Source organism: Diceros bicornis, chromosome 39 (assembly GCF_020826845.1).
Source record: "Diceros bicornis minor isolate mBicDic1 chromosome 39, mDicBic1.mat.cur, whole genome shotgun sequence".
In the NCBI taxonomy this organism is placed as follows: domain Eukaryota; kingdom Metazoa; phylum Chordata; class Mammalia; order Perissodactyla; family Rhinocerotidae; genus Diceros; species Diceros bicornis.
In genome coordinates this window covers 14082203-14095262 of record NC_080778.1, presented here as the reverse complement: position 1 = coordinate 14095262, position 13060 = coordinate 14082203, and the positions used below count along the sequence as shown (strand labels likewise).

The 13060-nt window shown below is 42.4% G+C and overlaps 1 protein-coding gene across 3 annotated transcripts in view; it reads left to right on the top strand.

Annotated features, from left to right (window-relative positions):
- Positions 1-13060, top strand: part of TIAM2 (TIAM Rac1 associated GEF 2) — a 226953-nt gene that overhangs the window by 171803 nt on the left and 42090 nt on the right. For all 3 annotated transcript variants that reach the window (XM_058534100.1, XM_058534101.1, XM_058534099.1), the window contains one exon: positions 12069-12172. In XM_058534100.1, the coding sequence (XP_058390083.1) occupies positions 12069-12172 (104 nt within the window). The remainder of the gene's footprint in view (positions 1-12068; positions 12173-13060) is intronic.

Genomic DNA, 13060 nt, shown 5'->3' with positions numbered 1-13060 from the left:
AATCCTCAGCCCTCAGATTGAAGCAGGGCCTTTTCTGATGCTATGACTACCATCATTATTTTCTAAACAAAGTCTTATTGTACCTAATGGGGAAAACAAATGTTCTCCTCTTGATACCAAACCTCTTAATCTCAGGTCTGTGCCAGATGCACAGTAAGCCAATCACGGAAACAGTGGTGCTTGGAGACACAGAAAGGTTTATTTGAATTGTCCAAAATGAGAAGGCGGGAGACTAGGTTCTTTCAGATCTGACTTAACAAAAGAAGGAAGCAGAGGGTCTTTATAGGGCTGAGGGGCTTGGGAGGAGGCGTTTCAGGAAAACAAAGGGGAAGTCCATCTTTCTTTCACTGCAGATAAGACCTTGGGCAACCAGACTTCTTTGTGTCAATAGCAGCTGGGAGCTGGTTATCTGGTGGTGGTAACTTCCTTAAAGGCATTCTTTTTCCTCTGCAAAATGAGCTCATAAATCCTTCTGACCCTTGAGTCACCCCTTTGGTTAGGCAAGAATACAACCAATTTGCAAACAGTAATTATGTGTAGGCTATGGAGCAAGCATTTGGCCTCAACAAATACATCTAGCGGGGACTGAGGTTATTAACTTCTTTTTGTCTCTGTGTGTGTTGGGAACAAGGTTGGAGGGTAACCATGTTCTTATGGAATATTTACAGTAACCTTCAGGTACCTGGCTTCACTTTCTTGTTTTTGGCCTCAGGGATTGCCATCATCTTGAGATGTTAACCCAATTCCTCTTATAGTTTCTGTTTCTGACAATGCAGGAGGCATTCTCAGACTTTTGGGTAGAAAGTTCTGGATCATTCTTTTCTAGGAACCAGCTGTCTGTCCTCTGGAGGCCGGCTCCTGGCTGCCACACAGGCAGAGTACCTCGCCTACCCTCCTTACAACCAGAAGCTGCCTAGTGTCTCCAGGCTCTGCTGGCAGCCAGCTGGGTGGGTGTCCGGGGACTGGGAAGAACTTGTTGCCTCTTCCTTTGCTACCTGGTTGAGCAAGGAGCAGGCAGCCAGCAAGACTGGGATTATGGGATGGCATCAGCTAGATGAGCCAAACATCATAGCTGCCTGCGAGCAGAGTGAGAGCTCCCGAGGAGTAAGTAGTAGGTGGGAAACCAGCAGGGACACTACCACACGCCCAAGACCTCCCCCAGCCTTCCCAATGCCACCCATTTTCAAAGAATCCCCCTTTTGCATATCAGAGTTAGCACCTGGATATGCTGGTGCTTCTTAACACCGTGGGGGACTACATGGCAAAGCCCACACTCCTGCATGTTAACTACGCTAGATGGGTTTTGGAAGTGATGTAAATATATGCTTTGAATTCACATTACCAGCTCTGTGGGTGAGGCAGCCTTAACTTGAGCATTTCCTGATGTTTCTATTTTTTTTTTTTTGATTTTTATTGATATTTTAATGGTTTCTAACATTGTGAAATTTTGGGTTGTACATTTTTGTTTGTCCATCACCCCATATATGACTCCCTTCACCCCTTGTGCCCACCCCCCACCCCCACTTCCCGGGTAACCACAGTCCAGTTTTCTCTGTCCATGTGTTGGTTTATATTCCACATATGAGTGAGATCATACAGTGTTTGTCTTTCTCTTTCTGGCTTATTTCACTTAACATAATACGCTCCAGGCCCATCCATGTTGTTGCAAATGGGACGATTTTGTCTTTTTTTATGGCTGAGTAGTATTCCATTGTATATATATACCACATTTTCTTAATCCAATCGTCAGTCGAGGGACACTTAGGTTGCTTCCACTTCTTGGCTATGGTGAATAATGCTGCAATGAACATAGGGGTGCATAAGCCTCTTTGGATTGTTGATTTCAGGTGCGTTGGATAGATTCCCAGTAGTGGGATGGCTGGATCATAGGGCATCTCTATTTTTAATTCTTTGAGGAATCTCCATACCGTTTTCCATAGAGGCTGCACCAATTTGCATTCCCACCAGCTGTGTATGAGGGTTCCTGTTTCTCCACATCCTCTCCAACATTTGTTGTTTTTTGTCTTGGTGATTATAGCCATTCTGACGGGCGTGAGGTGGTATCTTAGTGTTGTTTTGATTTGCATTTCCCTGATGATTAGTGATGTTGAGCATCTTTTCATGTGCCTATTGGCCATCTGTATATCTTCCTTGGAGAAGTGTCTGTTCATTTCCTCTGCCCATTTTTTGATCGGGTTGTTTGTTTTTTTGTTGTTCAATTGTGTGAGTTCTTTATATATTATGGAGATCAACCCCTTGTCAGATGTATGTTTTGCAAATATTCTCTCCCAGCTGGTTGGTTGTTTGTTCATCTTGATTCTGGTTTCATTTGTCTTATAAAAGCTCTTTAGTCTGATAAAGTCCCACTTGTTTATTTTTTCTTTAGTTTCCCTAGTCTGGGTAGGCATGTCATCCGAAAAGATTCCTTTAAACCCAATGTCAAATAGTGTGTTGCCTATATTTTCTTCTATGAGTTTTATAGTTTCAGGTCTCACCTTCAGGTCTTTGATCCATTTTGAGTTAATTTTTGTGAATGGCGATAGCACATGGTCCACTTTCATTCTTTTGCATGTGGCTGTCCAGTTTTCCCAACACCATTTATTGAAGAGACTTTCCTTTCTCCATTGCATGTCCTTAGCACCTTTGTCGAAAATTAGCTGTCCGTATATGTGTGGTTTTATTTCTGGGCTTTCAATTCTGTTCCATTGATCTGTGTGTCTGTTTTTGTACCAGTACCATGCTGTTTTGATTACTATTGCTTTGTAGTATGTTTTGAAGTCAGGAATTGTGATGCCTCCTGCTTTGTTCTTTTTCTTTAGGATTTCTTTAGCTATTTGGGGTCTTTTGTTGCCCCATATAAATTTTAGTATTCTTTTTTCTATTTCTGTGAAGAATGTCATTGGGATTCTGATTGGGATTGCATTGAATCTGTAGATTGCTTTAGGTAATATAGACATTTTAACTATGTTTATTCTTCCAATCCACGTGCATGGGATATCTTTCCATTTCTTTATGTCATCGTAGATTTCCCTCAATAATGTCTTGTAGTTCTCATTGTATAGGTCCTTCACCTCCTTGGTAAGATTTATTCCTAGGTATTTTATTCTTTTTGATGCAATTGTAAATGGTATTATCTTTTTGAGCTCTCTTTCTGTTAGTTCATTATTAGCATATAGAAATGCAACTGATTTTTGTAGATTGATTTTGTACCCTGCAACTTTGCTGTAGTTGTTGATTGTTTCTAACAGTTTTCCAACAGATTCTTTAGGGTTTTCTATATATACAATCATGTCATCTGCAAATAGTGAGAGTTTCACTTCTTCGTTACCTATTTGGATTCCTTTTATTCCTTTTTCTTGCCTAATTGCTCTGGCCAAAACCTCCAGTACTATGTTGAACAGGAGTGGTGAGAGTGGGCAGCCCTGCCTCGTTCTGTTCTCAGAGGAATGGCTTTCAGTCTTTCCCCGTTGAGTATGATGTTAGCTGTGGGTTTGTCATATATGGCCTTTATTATGTTGAGGTACTTTCCTTCTATTCCCATTTTATTGAGAGTTTTTATCATAAATGGATGTTGTATCTTGTCAAATGCCTTCTCTGCGTCTATTGAGACGATCATGTGGTTTTTATTCTTTGTTTTGTTGATGTGATGTATCACGTTGATTGATTTGCGGATGTTGAACCATCCCTGCGTCTCTGGTATAAATCCCACTTGATCATGGTGTATGATCTTTTTAATATATTGTTGTATTCGGTTTGCCAATATTTTGTTGAGGATTTTTGCATCAATGTTCATCAGCGATATTGGCCTGTAATTTTCTTTCTTTGTATTGTCTTTGTCTGGTTTTGGTATCAGGGTGATGTTGGCCTCATAGAATGATTCAGGAAGTGTTCCATCTTCCTCTATTTTTTGGAATAGTTTGAGGAGGATGGGTATTAAATCTTCTTTGAATGTTTGGTAAAATTCACTGGAGAAGCCATCTGGTCCTGGACTTTTATTTTTTGGGAGGTTTTTTGATTACTATTTCAATCTCTTTACTTGTGATTGGTCTATTCAGATTCTCCATTTCTTCTTGGTTCAATTTTGGGAGGATGTATAAGTCTAAGAATTTATCCATTTCTTCTAGATTGTCCAATTTGTTGGCATATAATTTCTCATAGTATTCTCTTATAATCCTCTGTATTTCCATGGTATCCGTTGTAATTTCTCCTCTTTCATTTCTAATTTTATTTACTTGAGCCTTTTCTCTTTTTTTCTTAGTTAGCCTGGCTAAGGGTTTGTCTATTTTGTTTATCTTCTCGAAGAACCAACTCTTTGTTTCATTAATCCTTTCTACTGTTTTTTTGGTCTCAATATCATTTATTTCTGCTCTGATTTTTATTATTTCTCTCCTTCTGCTGGCTTTGGGCTTTGTTTGTTCTTCTTTTTCTAGTTCTGTTAGGTGTAATTTAAGGTTGCCTATTAGGGCTTTTTCTTGTTTGTTAAGGTGGGCTTGTATCGCTATGAGTTTCCCTCTCAGGACCGCTTTTGCTGTGTCCCATATGGTTTGATATGGCATGTTATCATTTTCGTTTGTTTCCAGATAGTTTTTGATTTCTCCTTTAATTTCATCAATGATCCATTGGTTGTTCAGTAGCATGTTGTTTAATCTCCACATTTTTGTCACTTTCCCAGTTTTTTTTTCCTGGTTCATTTCCAGTTTCATAGCCTTATGGTCTGAAAAGATGCTTGTTATGATTTCAATCTTCTTAAATTTATTGAGGCTTGCTTTGTTTCCCAACATATGGTCTATCCTAGAGAATGTTCCATGCGCGCTTGAGAAGAATGTGTAGTCAGCTGTTTTGGGGTGGAGTGCTCTGTATATGTCTACTAGGTCCATCTCGTCCAGTTTTTCATTTAAGTCTAATATTTCTTTATTAACTTTTTGTCTGGATGATCTATCCATTGCTGTAAGTGGGGTGTTAAGATCCCCTACTATTATTGTGTTGTTGTTGATTTCTCCTTTTAGGTTTGTTAATAGTTGTTTTATGTACATTGGTGCTCCTATGTTGGGTGCATATATATTTATAAGTGATATGTCTTCTTGATGGAGTGTCCCTTTTATCATTATATATTTCCCTTCTTTGTCTTTCTTAACCTGTTTTATCTTGAAGTCTACTTTGTCTGATATGAGTATGGCAACACCTGCTTTCTTTTGTTTGCCATTAGCTTGGAGTATTGTCTTCCATCCTTTCACTCTGAGCCTGTGCTTGTCTTTAGTGCTAAGATGTGTTTCCTGAAGGCAGCATATTGTTGGGTCTTGCTTTTTAATCCATCCTGCCACTCTGTATCTTTTGATTGGAGAGTTCAATCCATTTACATTTAGGGTAATTATTGAAATATGAGGGTTGAATGTTGCTGTTTTGTCACTTATTTTCTGGTTCTTTTGCATTTCCTTTGTTTCTTGTCCCATTTGTTTTGGACTGCCAATTCAGTTTGGTTGTTCTGTCTTATGATTCTTCTAGTTTTCTCTTTGTTTATCATATGTGGTTTTAATTTGATTATTTGTTTAGTGGTTACCTTGAGGTTTGGGCGAAAAATCTTCTGTATGAGATAGTCCATTATCTGATAGCCTCCTATTTCCTTATACTAAGTCAATTCAGTCACTTTCCTCTTCCCCTTCTAAGTTGCTCTTGTTATACCTTATTCTATCTTGTGTTGTGGCTGTGTGTTTACAGTGATGAGGTTAAATTTATTTTTGGTGAATTTCTTCCTTTGATCTTTGAGTTTAGTATTTAAGTGGTTGCTAACCTATTCCGGTAAAGATCTACTATTTCTCTGATTTTGTCTACCTACTTTTCTCCTTACTCCAAGCTTTGTGTTCCCTTTCTCTTCTTGTTTTCAGGCCTGAGGGCCTTCTTGAGTATTTCTTGTAGTGGCGGTCTCGTGGCCATGAACTCCCTTAGCTTTTGTTTATCTGGGAGAGTTACTATTTCTCCATCATATTTGAAGGATATTTTTGCTGGATAGAGTATTCTTGGCTGAAAGTTTTTGTCTTTTAGTATTTTGAATATATCATTCCAGTCTCTTCTAGCCTGAAAAGTTTCTGTTGAGAAATCCGCTGAGAGCCTGATGGGAGTTCCTTTGTACGTTATTTTTTGTTTTTGTCTAGCTGCCCTTAATATTGTTTCTTTGTCGTTGACCCTGGCTAGCCTTACCACTAGGTGTCGTGGTGAAGGCCTTTGTCTGTTAATATATATAGGAGTCCTGTTGGCTTCGCTTACTGGTATTTCCTGCTCCTTCCCCAGATTTGGGAAATTTTCAGCTATTATTTCCTTGAATAGGCTCTCTGTTCCTCTTTCCCTCTCCTCTCCCTCAGGAATACCTATAATTCTTATGTTACATTTTCTAATAGAGTCCGATATTTCTCGGAGTCTTTCTTCATTTCTTTTTAGTCTTAGTTCTCTCTCTTCTTCCATCTGGAGTATATCTGTATTCCTATCCTCTAAAGTACTAATTCTTTCCTCCATATTGTCAGCTCTGTTCTTTAAAGATTCCAGATTCTCCTTTATCTCCTCCATTGTGTTCTTCATCTCCATCAGCCCTGATAGGTTTTTCTTTATGATTTCAATCTCTTTTGTGAAGAAACTCCTAATCTCATTTAATTGTTTGTCTGTGTTGTCTCGTATTTCGTTGAGTGTTTTTATGATAGCTATTTTGAAATCTCTGTCATTTAGTTTATGGATTTCTGTGTCTTCGGGGTTGATTTCTGGGTGCTTGTCATTTTGTTTCTGGTCTGGTGATTTCATATATTTTTGCATTGTGGTTCCTGTGTTGGTTTTGATTTTCCTCATCCTGGAAGTCTCTGGTTGCAATTTCCACCTGCCGCCACTGTCTGGTGGTAAAGGGCTGTGTAGTCTAAGCCCCCTGCGCTCTGCCCCAGTTTTTCTGCTGCGATCCGCAGTTTTGTTTTGTTTTGTTTTGTTTCTTTTCCCCACTGCGATCCACGGGTCCAGTCCAGTTTATTCAGGTCTGCCTCGGACCGCTAGATCTGGTCGAGCTGCAGACTCCGGGTTGCGGGGAGGGGGGAGCTCTCTCTTTTGCCCTCTGGGCCCCTGACGTGGGAGGCTTCTCGTTTGCCCCTCTTTATCCGCTCTCTGGGTTGCTCAGATGTTGATAGTAGCCCTGTGGCTCCTCTGAGCCCTCTGTGCGGGAGTTTCCCACTGGCTGAGAGCGCCCGAAGAGCTACAGTTTCCCCCCGAGGGCCGCCCCTCCCCCCTCTCTGGGAGCCGCGCGGACCGGATCGCTGATCTGATGGGGAGGGAGCGGAGTTCTCCTTACCTCTCCCCACTTCCTCCGGGGGCCCAGCACGTTCCGCTCTCAGATGTGCGGCAGTGTGGATCCCTCCGCTCCAGCTTTTGACTGTCTGGGATTCCGTTGTTGGTCTGTGGCTGTTACTTTTGTTGTATTTTGTGGGGGAAGAATTCACGGGAAAGCTCACTCCGCCATGATGCTGACGTCACTCTCCCTATCCTGATGTTTCTATTTTTAAGTTGATACCCAGGTTGTTACTTGAACACAGGTTTTGCCCTTTAATTCTAAAGGATTTGGGGTTGCCAGCTGCTTGGCTGACAGTGGCACTAGTGGGCTCTGCACTGACGCACAAAACAGGAAGACACTGAGTTACTAGGTGTCTCATATGTGAAGCCTGACGTTTCCCTAGTTTTCTGTAAGGAACTGTAGGGCGTGCGGGACAGCAGGAGGCAGTCGTCTTCCGGGATAGCCTGCCAGGTGTGTCGTCACTCTCCAAAACATGTGTTTTGGTTAAAAGAGAAAGATGTCTGAGCCTGGTTTCAAGTATGGCACCTGACATGGTACCTAGTACCCAGTGGGTGCTCAGTGCTCAGCACCCATCTGACGAGGGAATAAATAAATTGAATGATAGGTCCAAATGGAGGACCCGAGACTAGGACTTGGGTCGATGCAGCTCTGCTCCTGCAACTGCTGAGTAGAAGAAGGTCTTGTTGGCCATGTTAGATGTTAGATGTTTCAAATTCTAAGACCTCACCTCAAATAGTTAATTTCCACAAGGAACAAGATGAAACAGACAGAAGGGTATGTTCACCGGATATAAATAGATGTCTTGACTTGAATTTGTAATTCTGTTATTTTTCATTATTTACAATCATATTGGCCAAAGACTCTTCTGGAGTGAGTCTGAACATCTGTACTGTAGCATGCTGAGCACGAGGTGGGCAGGAGGCACATGCTTATCGTTATCTGATAGGGATAAAATGTCCTAACATGTGTCATAGTGAATATGTCCATACGAGGAGGCTCTCCCAAGGTGGAAAGCAGATTTTGGGTTGGGAAGGGAAAGATATATTTACTCACTTCAGCAGCTGATGCTCAGGACGTGGGCAGAGGCTAAATGGGGCTATACATAGGCTTCTGGCACCCAGGACAGGATGTCAGTGTAAGGCCTGTTTGAAACAGCTTTGTAAATATGCATTCGAATTTTACTGGTCTACAATTCTTTTTTAGCCAGTCTGCTATTCTGCCAGAACCTAGTTTGTTCTCATTTCTCTTCTAGAAAGAATGCTAAGGGCATACTTTTTACGGGGATACAGGTCCTGGTGAGGTTTGAGGCTCCTGGAGCGAGGTCTGCAGCCGTGGACCCTGTCACACTCAGCGTCCCCTGTGCTTTGTCATCTCCAGGACAGCGTTGGCGCATTGCTGGTGGGGTTGGAAAAGAAAGAAGTCACTGCAGAGACTATGTTGATGCTCAGATACCATTCTGCCTCTGTGACATTTGGGTGGTGGAACAGCCCCGAGATTTCCTGTCTCGGCAGGGCTCAGGAACTGCCCAGAGCTGCCTCCTCCTCTTGGATGCCCGGGGCCAGCCTTAATGGGAGTTGGTTCCTGTGATCCATCCTGTCCAAGCTCATGCCTCAGACAGGATCCAAGCTACACCAAAGGCTCCCTGAGGGGAAGGGTACTGAAGTTGATAGGGGAGCCTCACTGATTCATAGCAAAGCCTTTTATCCTGGGACAGGCAGGGTTTTGATAGGAAGGATATCAAATGTTATGTTACCAGGTAAACCTTTTGCCTTTGTTAGAGGTAAAAAGTGGTTTTGGGAGTTTTCAGCATTTAAGTTCCAAAGTTTTGTGAATATATTGAATGGCTGACTCAGAATTCACTTGGCACCTGCTTTTGACAGCAGCCATGTTATTTTCACTCGCATCCGTCTGGCTCCTCCCGGCTCCAGAGCTCCTTATGCCCGTGCCGCCTCTGACATCTTCAGGGGATGCGAGGCCTCCTTCATCCTTGCATCTGCAGAACATAGTACATCCCTGACGTAGAGCAGGTGCTGTAGAAGTCTTCATCATGAATAAATGCATCAGTCGTGTGTCATATTTCCTGTACCTCATACAACTCTTTGGAGATACCAAAGCTCTTCATTTACAAGGTAAAGGCAGCAATCATGAAAATTTGATTCTGTTACCTAGGTAATGTACTTTAATATTATATGGCTTCTGTGACATTGCTCTTTCTTGATTTCCTTATACTTCTCTGACTATTACTTCTCTATAAAGAGAGGTACCTCCTTTGAGGGCCTCTCCTCTCCTGCGCCCTGTGATTGGCATTTTGCTAAGATTGGTTCTCTCCTAGGTACTCTTCCTGTCTCCTTCTGTGCATTCTCCCTGGGGGCGCCATCCATCTCCGTGGCTTCACTGCCAGGTCTACTCTGATGACTCCAAATCCACATCCGTGTGCAGAGTTTTCCTGGATGACTTGACTCTTGTGCGCCTGCCATCAGATGGCCCACGTGTCTCAAGCTCAGCATTGCCAAAGCTAAGCTTGTGATTCCCACTCCCACCCTGTCCTGTTCCCCATCTGCCCAGCCACTTCAGGTGTAAAAGCCAGGCATCTGCCTTGATACCTTTCTTTTCTGTATGACCTTCTACGAAGTAGGTAGCAAAGAGGAGACCCGCAGGTCTACCTGTGGAGACTCGGTATTCACTTCACGTCTTTGCTGTGACTATCCTGTATTCGTCGGGGTCCCTACACCTTGTACCCGCAGTGTGGCAGTGACTCTCTGACCTATGTTTCTCCCAAGGTCTTGCTTCTATCAATTCCTCCATCCCAGGACACTCTCTCCACCCTGCCCCACTCTCTCAGCTGCAGCCACGCTCAACAAGTTCCCAGATCTGCTGAGCTCTTTCTACAATTTGCCTGTACTTAGCTGCCTTCTGGTCATGGAATCCCCTCTCCCCACCCTGCTTGGTCTTCAGCTTTAAAAACAAACACATACCCCTCAGATTTAAAGACTTTGCTCAAGTGTCTCCTTTGCTATGAAGTCATTTAGGGCCCCAAGGACAATTAACTTCCTTCCTGAGTATGCCCACTCAACCCTGTGTGGACTTCCCTCACATCATCTGTGACATTGTGTTGTACTCGGGTCTCTGTCTCCTCCTCCCTCACCAGTCACCTCCCCCCAGACTAGAAGGTCACCTTGAGAGTAGCAACTGCATCTTATTCATCTTTGTATCCCCAGCACCTAGCACAACACCTGGAAAATAGCCAGTGCATGTTGAATGGATGGATGGAAAGGTGCATTTATGCTGAATACAGGAGGCTCTTTTCTTTTGTGAATTCTGTCAGTTGGTCTCCGTTAAACAGAGGTGCACACAGTAGCCTAAGGAGGCAGTGATGGAAGAACAGTGGTGGATCACTTTTGGTTTAGGGTCTAATCTTGCTTCCCATGCAGTCAGCCTGCTGGTGAATGGACTGCCTCTGTGGTGTGGTGTTAGGGGCCTGGGAGAGGTGAGCCCAAGGATCCCCACCTGTCATTGCTACCCAAAATTTTCCCAGGGATGGCTCGTGCTTTTGTGATCAGCACTGCCTTATCCGGGCTAACTTACTCCACACCCAACAACAGTGAAGTGTGACTTGGACTATCTGGTCCTTTTCTGGTTGGAGTTAGGGTGTTGGAAGAAGAAATTGGAGCTTTAGAATACTGTAGACCATGCAGATGTTTTCTTTAGGTCTCCTCTTGTCTTAGAAGCAAGTGCCTGTGTAGTAATTGGTGATGTCAGCATGGATCATGGTCTGGCATTCCTATGCATTAGTTTTATCAACTGTCTAGGGCTCCCAGAGCTTCTAAGGGTCTCCTACAGACCATTGTCCTTGCCCTCATCATGCTGGATGGTTTCTTTGTCAACATCTATTCGTGCCTTTTTGGCCTAGATCAACTCAGACAGGTAGGAGATCGTGACTTCTTGTTGTAGCTGACTGGGATCAGAAGCCATCTGGTTTCACCTAGTTGAAGGGACAGTCCACCAAATACAATAATTAGAAGGGAAACCTATGTTATATTTTGATAGAGGCTAGTTTTTCCATCTTTCTTGAATTTGTTAGTTTGAGAACCACTGGAAAGAATTGGTGAGGATGGCACGTGTGTATCATCATAGGCTGGCAAACTGCGTGCTCTTCCTACGGTTAATATTATTTCTGAACCCTTACTCTGAAGTTAGCAAAGGTTTGCTGTGTCTCTGGGCACTTTCAATTTAGGATGAAATTGTGGTTGATGTCAGAAAAAGAAGAATCATGCTTGCAAATGAGCAAGTTGTGGGTTGTAATAAGAATCTGTGATATCACATCATTGGTTTTCCAAAATATGCCTGGTGATTTTGCTCTCACTTAGCCAAAAATAGGGAGGTACCAACAATGGTCACTGCTCTTTGATTCTTGGTCTGAATAAAGTATTTAAGATCAGGGCTTAGCGAAGTATAATTTGCACAGCATCAGGAAAAGTGACAGGGCATTTAAGTCATTGTTTTGAATGGTCATTGGTCTCCTTTGACCAAAACAGTCAGAAGATATTGTTTCTTCAATCAGTGAGAACATCTGTTCAGAAGAGCAGCTATATGCATGTTGTAACTTCAGGGTCATAAGAACCAGTGTACTTCTAGGTTGTTGTTGTTTTCTCTCCTCTTTTTCTTCATGTGAGCCTTTAAACCAGTCATAACTATTCTTTGCAAATGGCCAAACTCACTTTTATGCACGTTTTTTTCACTTCTCATGTAGATTTCAGCAACGTCCCTGACATCACAACTGGCCTGAAAAGGAGTCAGACCGATGGCACGCTGGATCAGGTCTCCCACAAGGAGAGAATGGAGCAGACATTCAGGGTAAGATGCTGTCCCAGACCTCAAACGAGGGCCCAGCAGACAAGCATTAATTCCCACCTTCACCTGAGGCGGGGAAAAACAAATGGAGTTATTCTATCCCTAGGTCCAGCAGTTGAAGCAAAGATTTTTTTTTTCCTTAAAGAAAATAGTTTCCTTATTCATTTGAAGTGAAGTACTAAGAGGAACCATTGACTCCACCCAGACCTCCTCCACGACTTCTGGTATGCCACCAAAGAGCAATGCAAACGTGGCCATTCCTATGTCAGGACGGTTTTGACGAGGAAAATCTAAGCTTGGGTATTCTCAAAGTCACATTAAATTACTATTCCATTCATTTTCTACATTTTTTTTTTTTGGCCGAAGATAAATTATTTTTGGAATGTTGTCATTTTGATGTGGTAAAATCTATAAAACATAAAATTTGCCATTTTAACCATTTTTAAGTGCACGCTGCAGTGGCGTTAAATACATTCACAATATTGTGCAACCATTACCACTATCCATTTCCAGAACTTTTTCATCATGCCAAACAGAAGCTCTGCACTCATTAGACAATAACTCCCTGTTCACCTCAGCCCCCCAGGCCCCTGATACCCTCTATTATACTTTCTATCTCATTTGCCTGTTCTAGGTACCTCACGTGAGTGTGATCTATACAATCTTTGTCCTTTTTGTTTCTGGCTTATTACACTTAGCATGATGTTTTCAAGGTTCATCCACATTGTAGCAAGTGTCAGAACTTCACTCCTTTTTATGGCCAAATAATACTCCATTATATGGATATACTGCATTTTGTTTATTCATTCAGCTGTTGAGGGACATTTGGGTGCTTTCCACCATTTAGTAATTGTGAGTAATACTGCAGTGAACACTGGCATACAAATATCT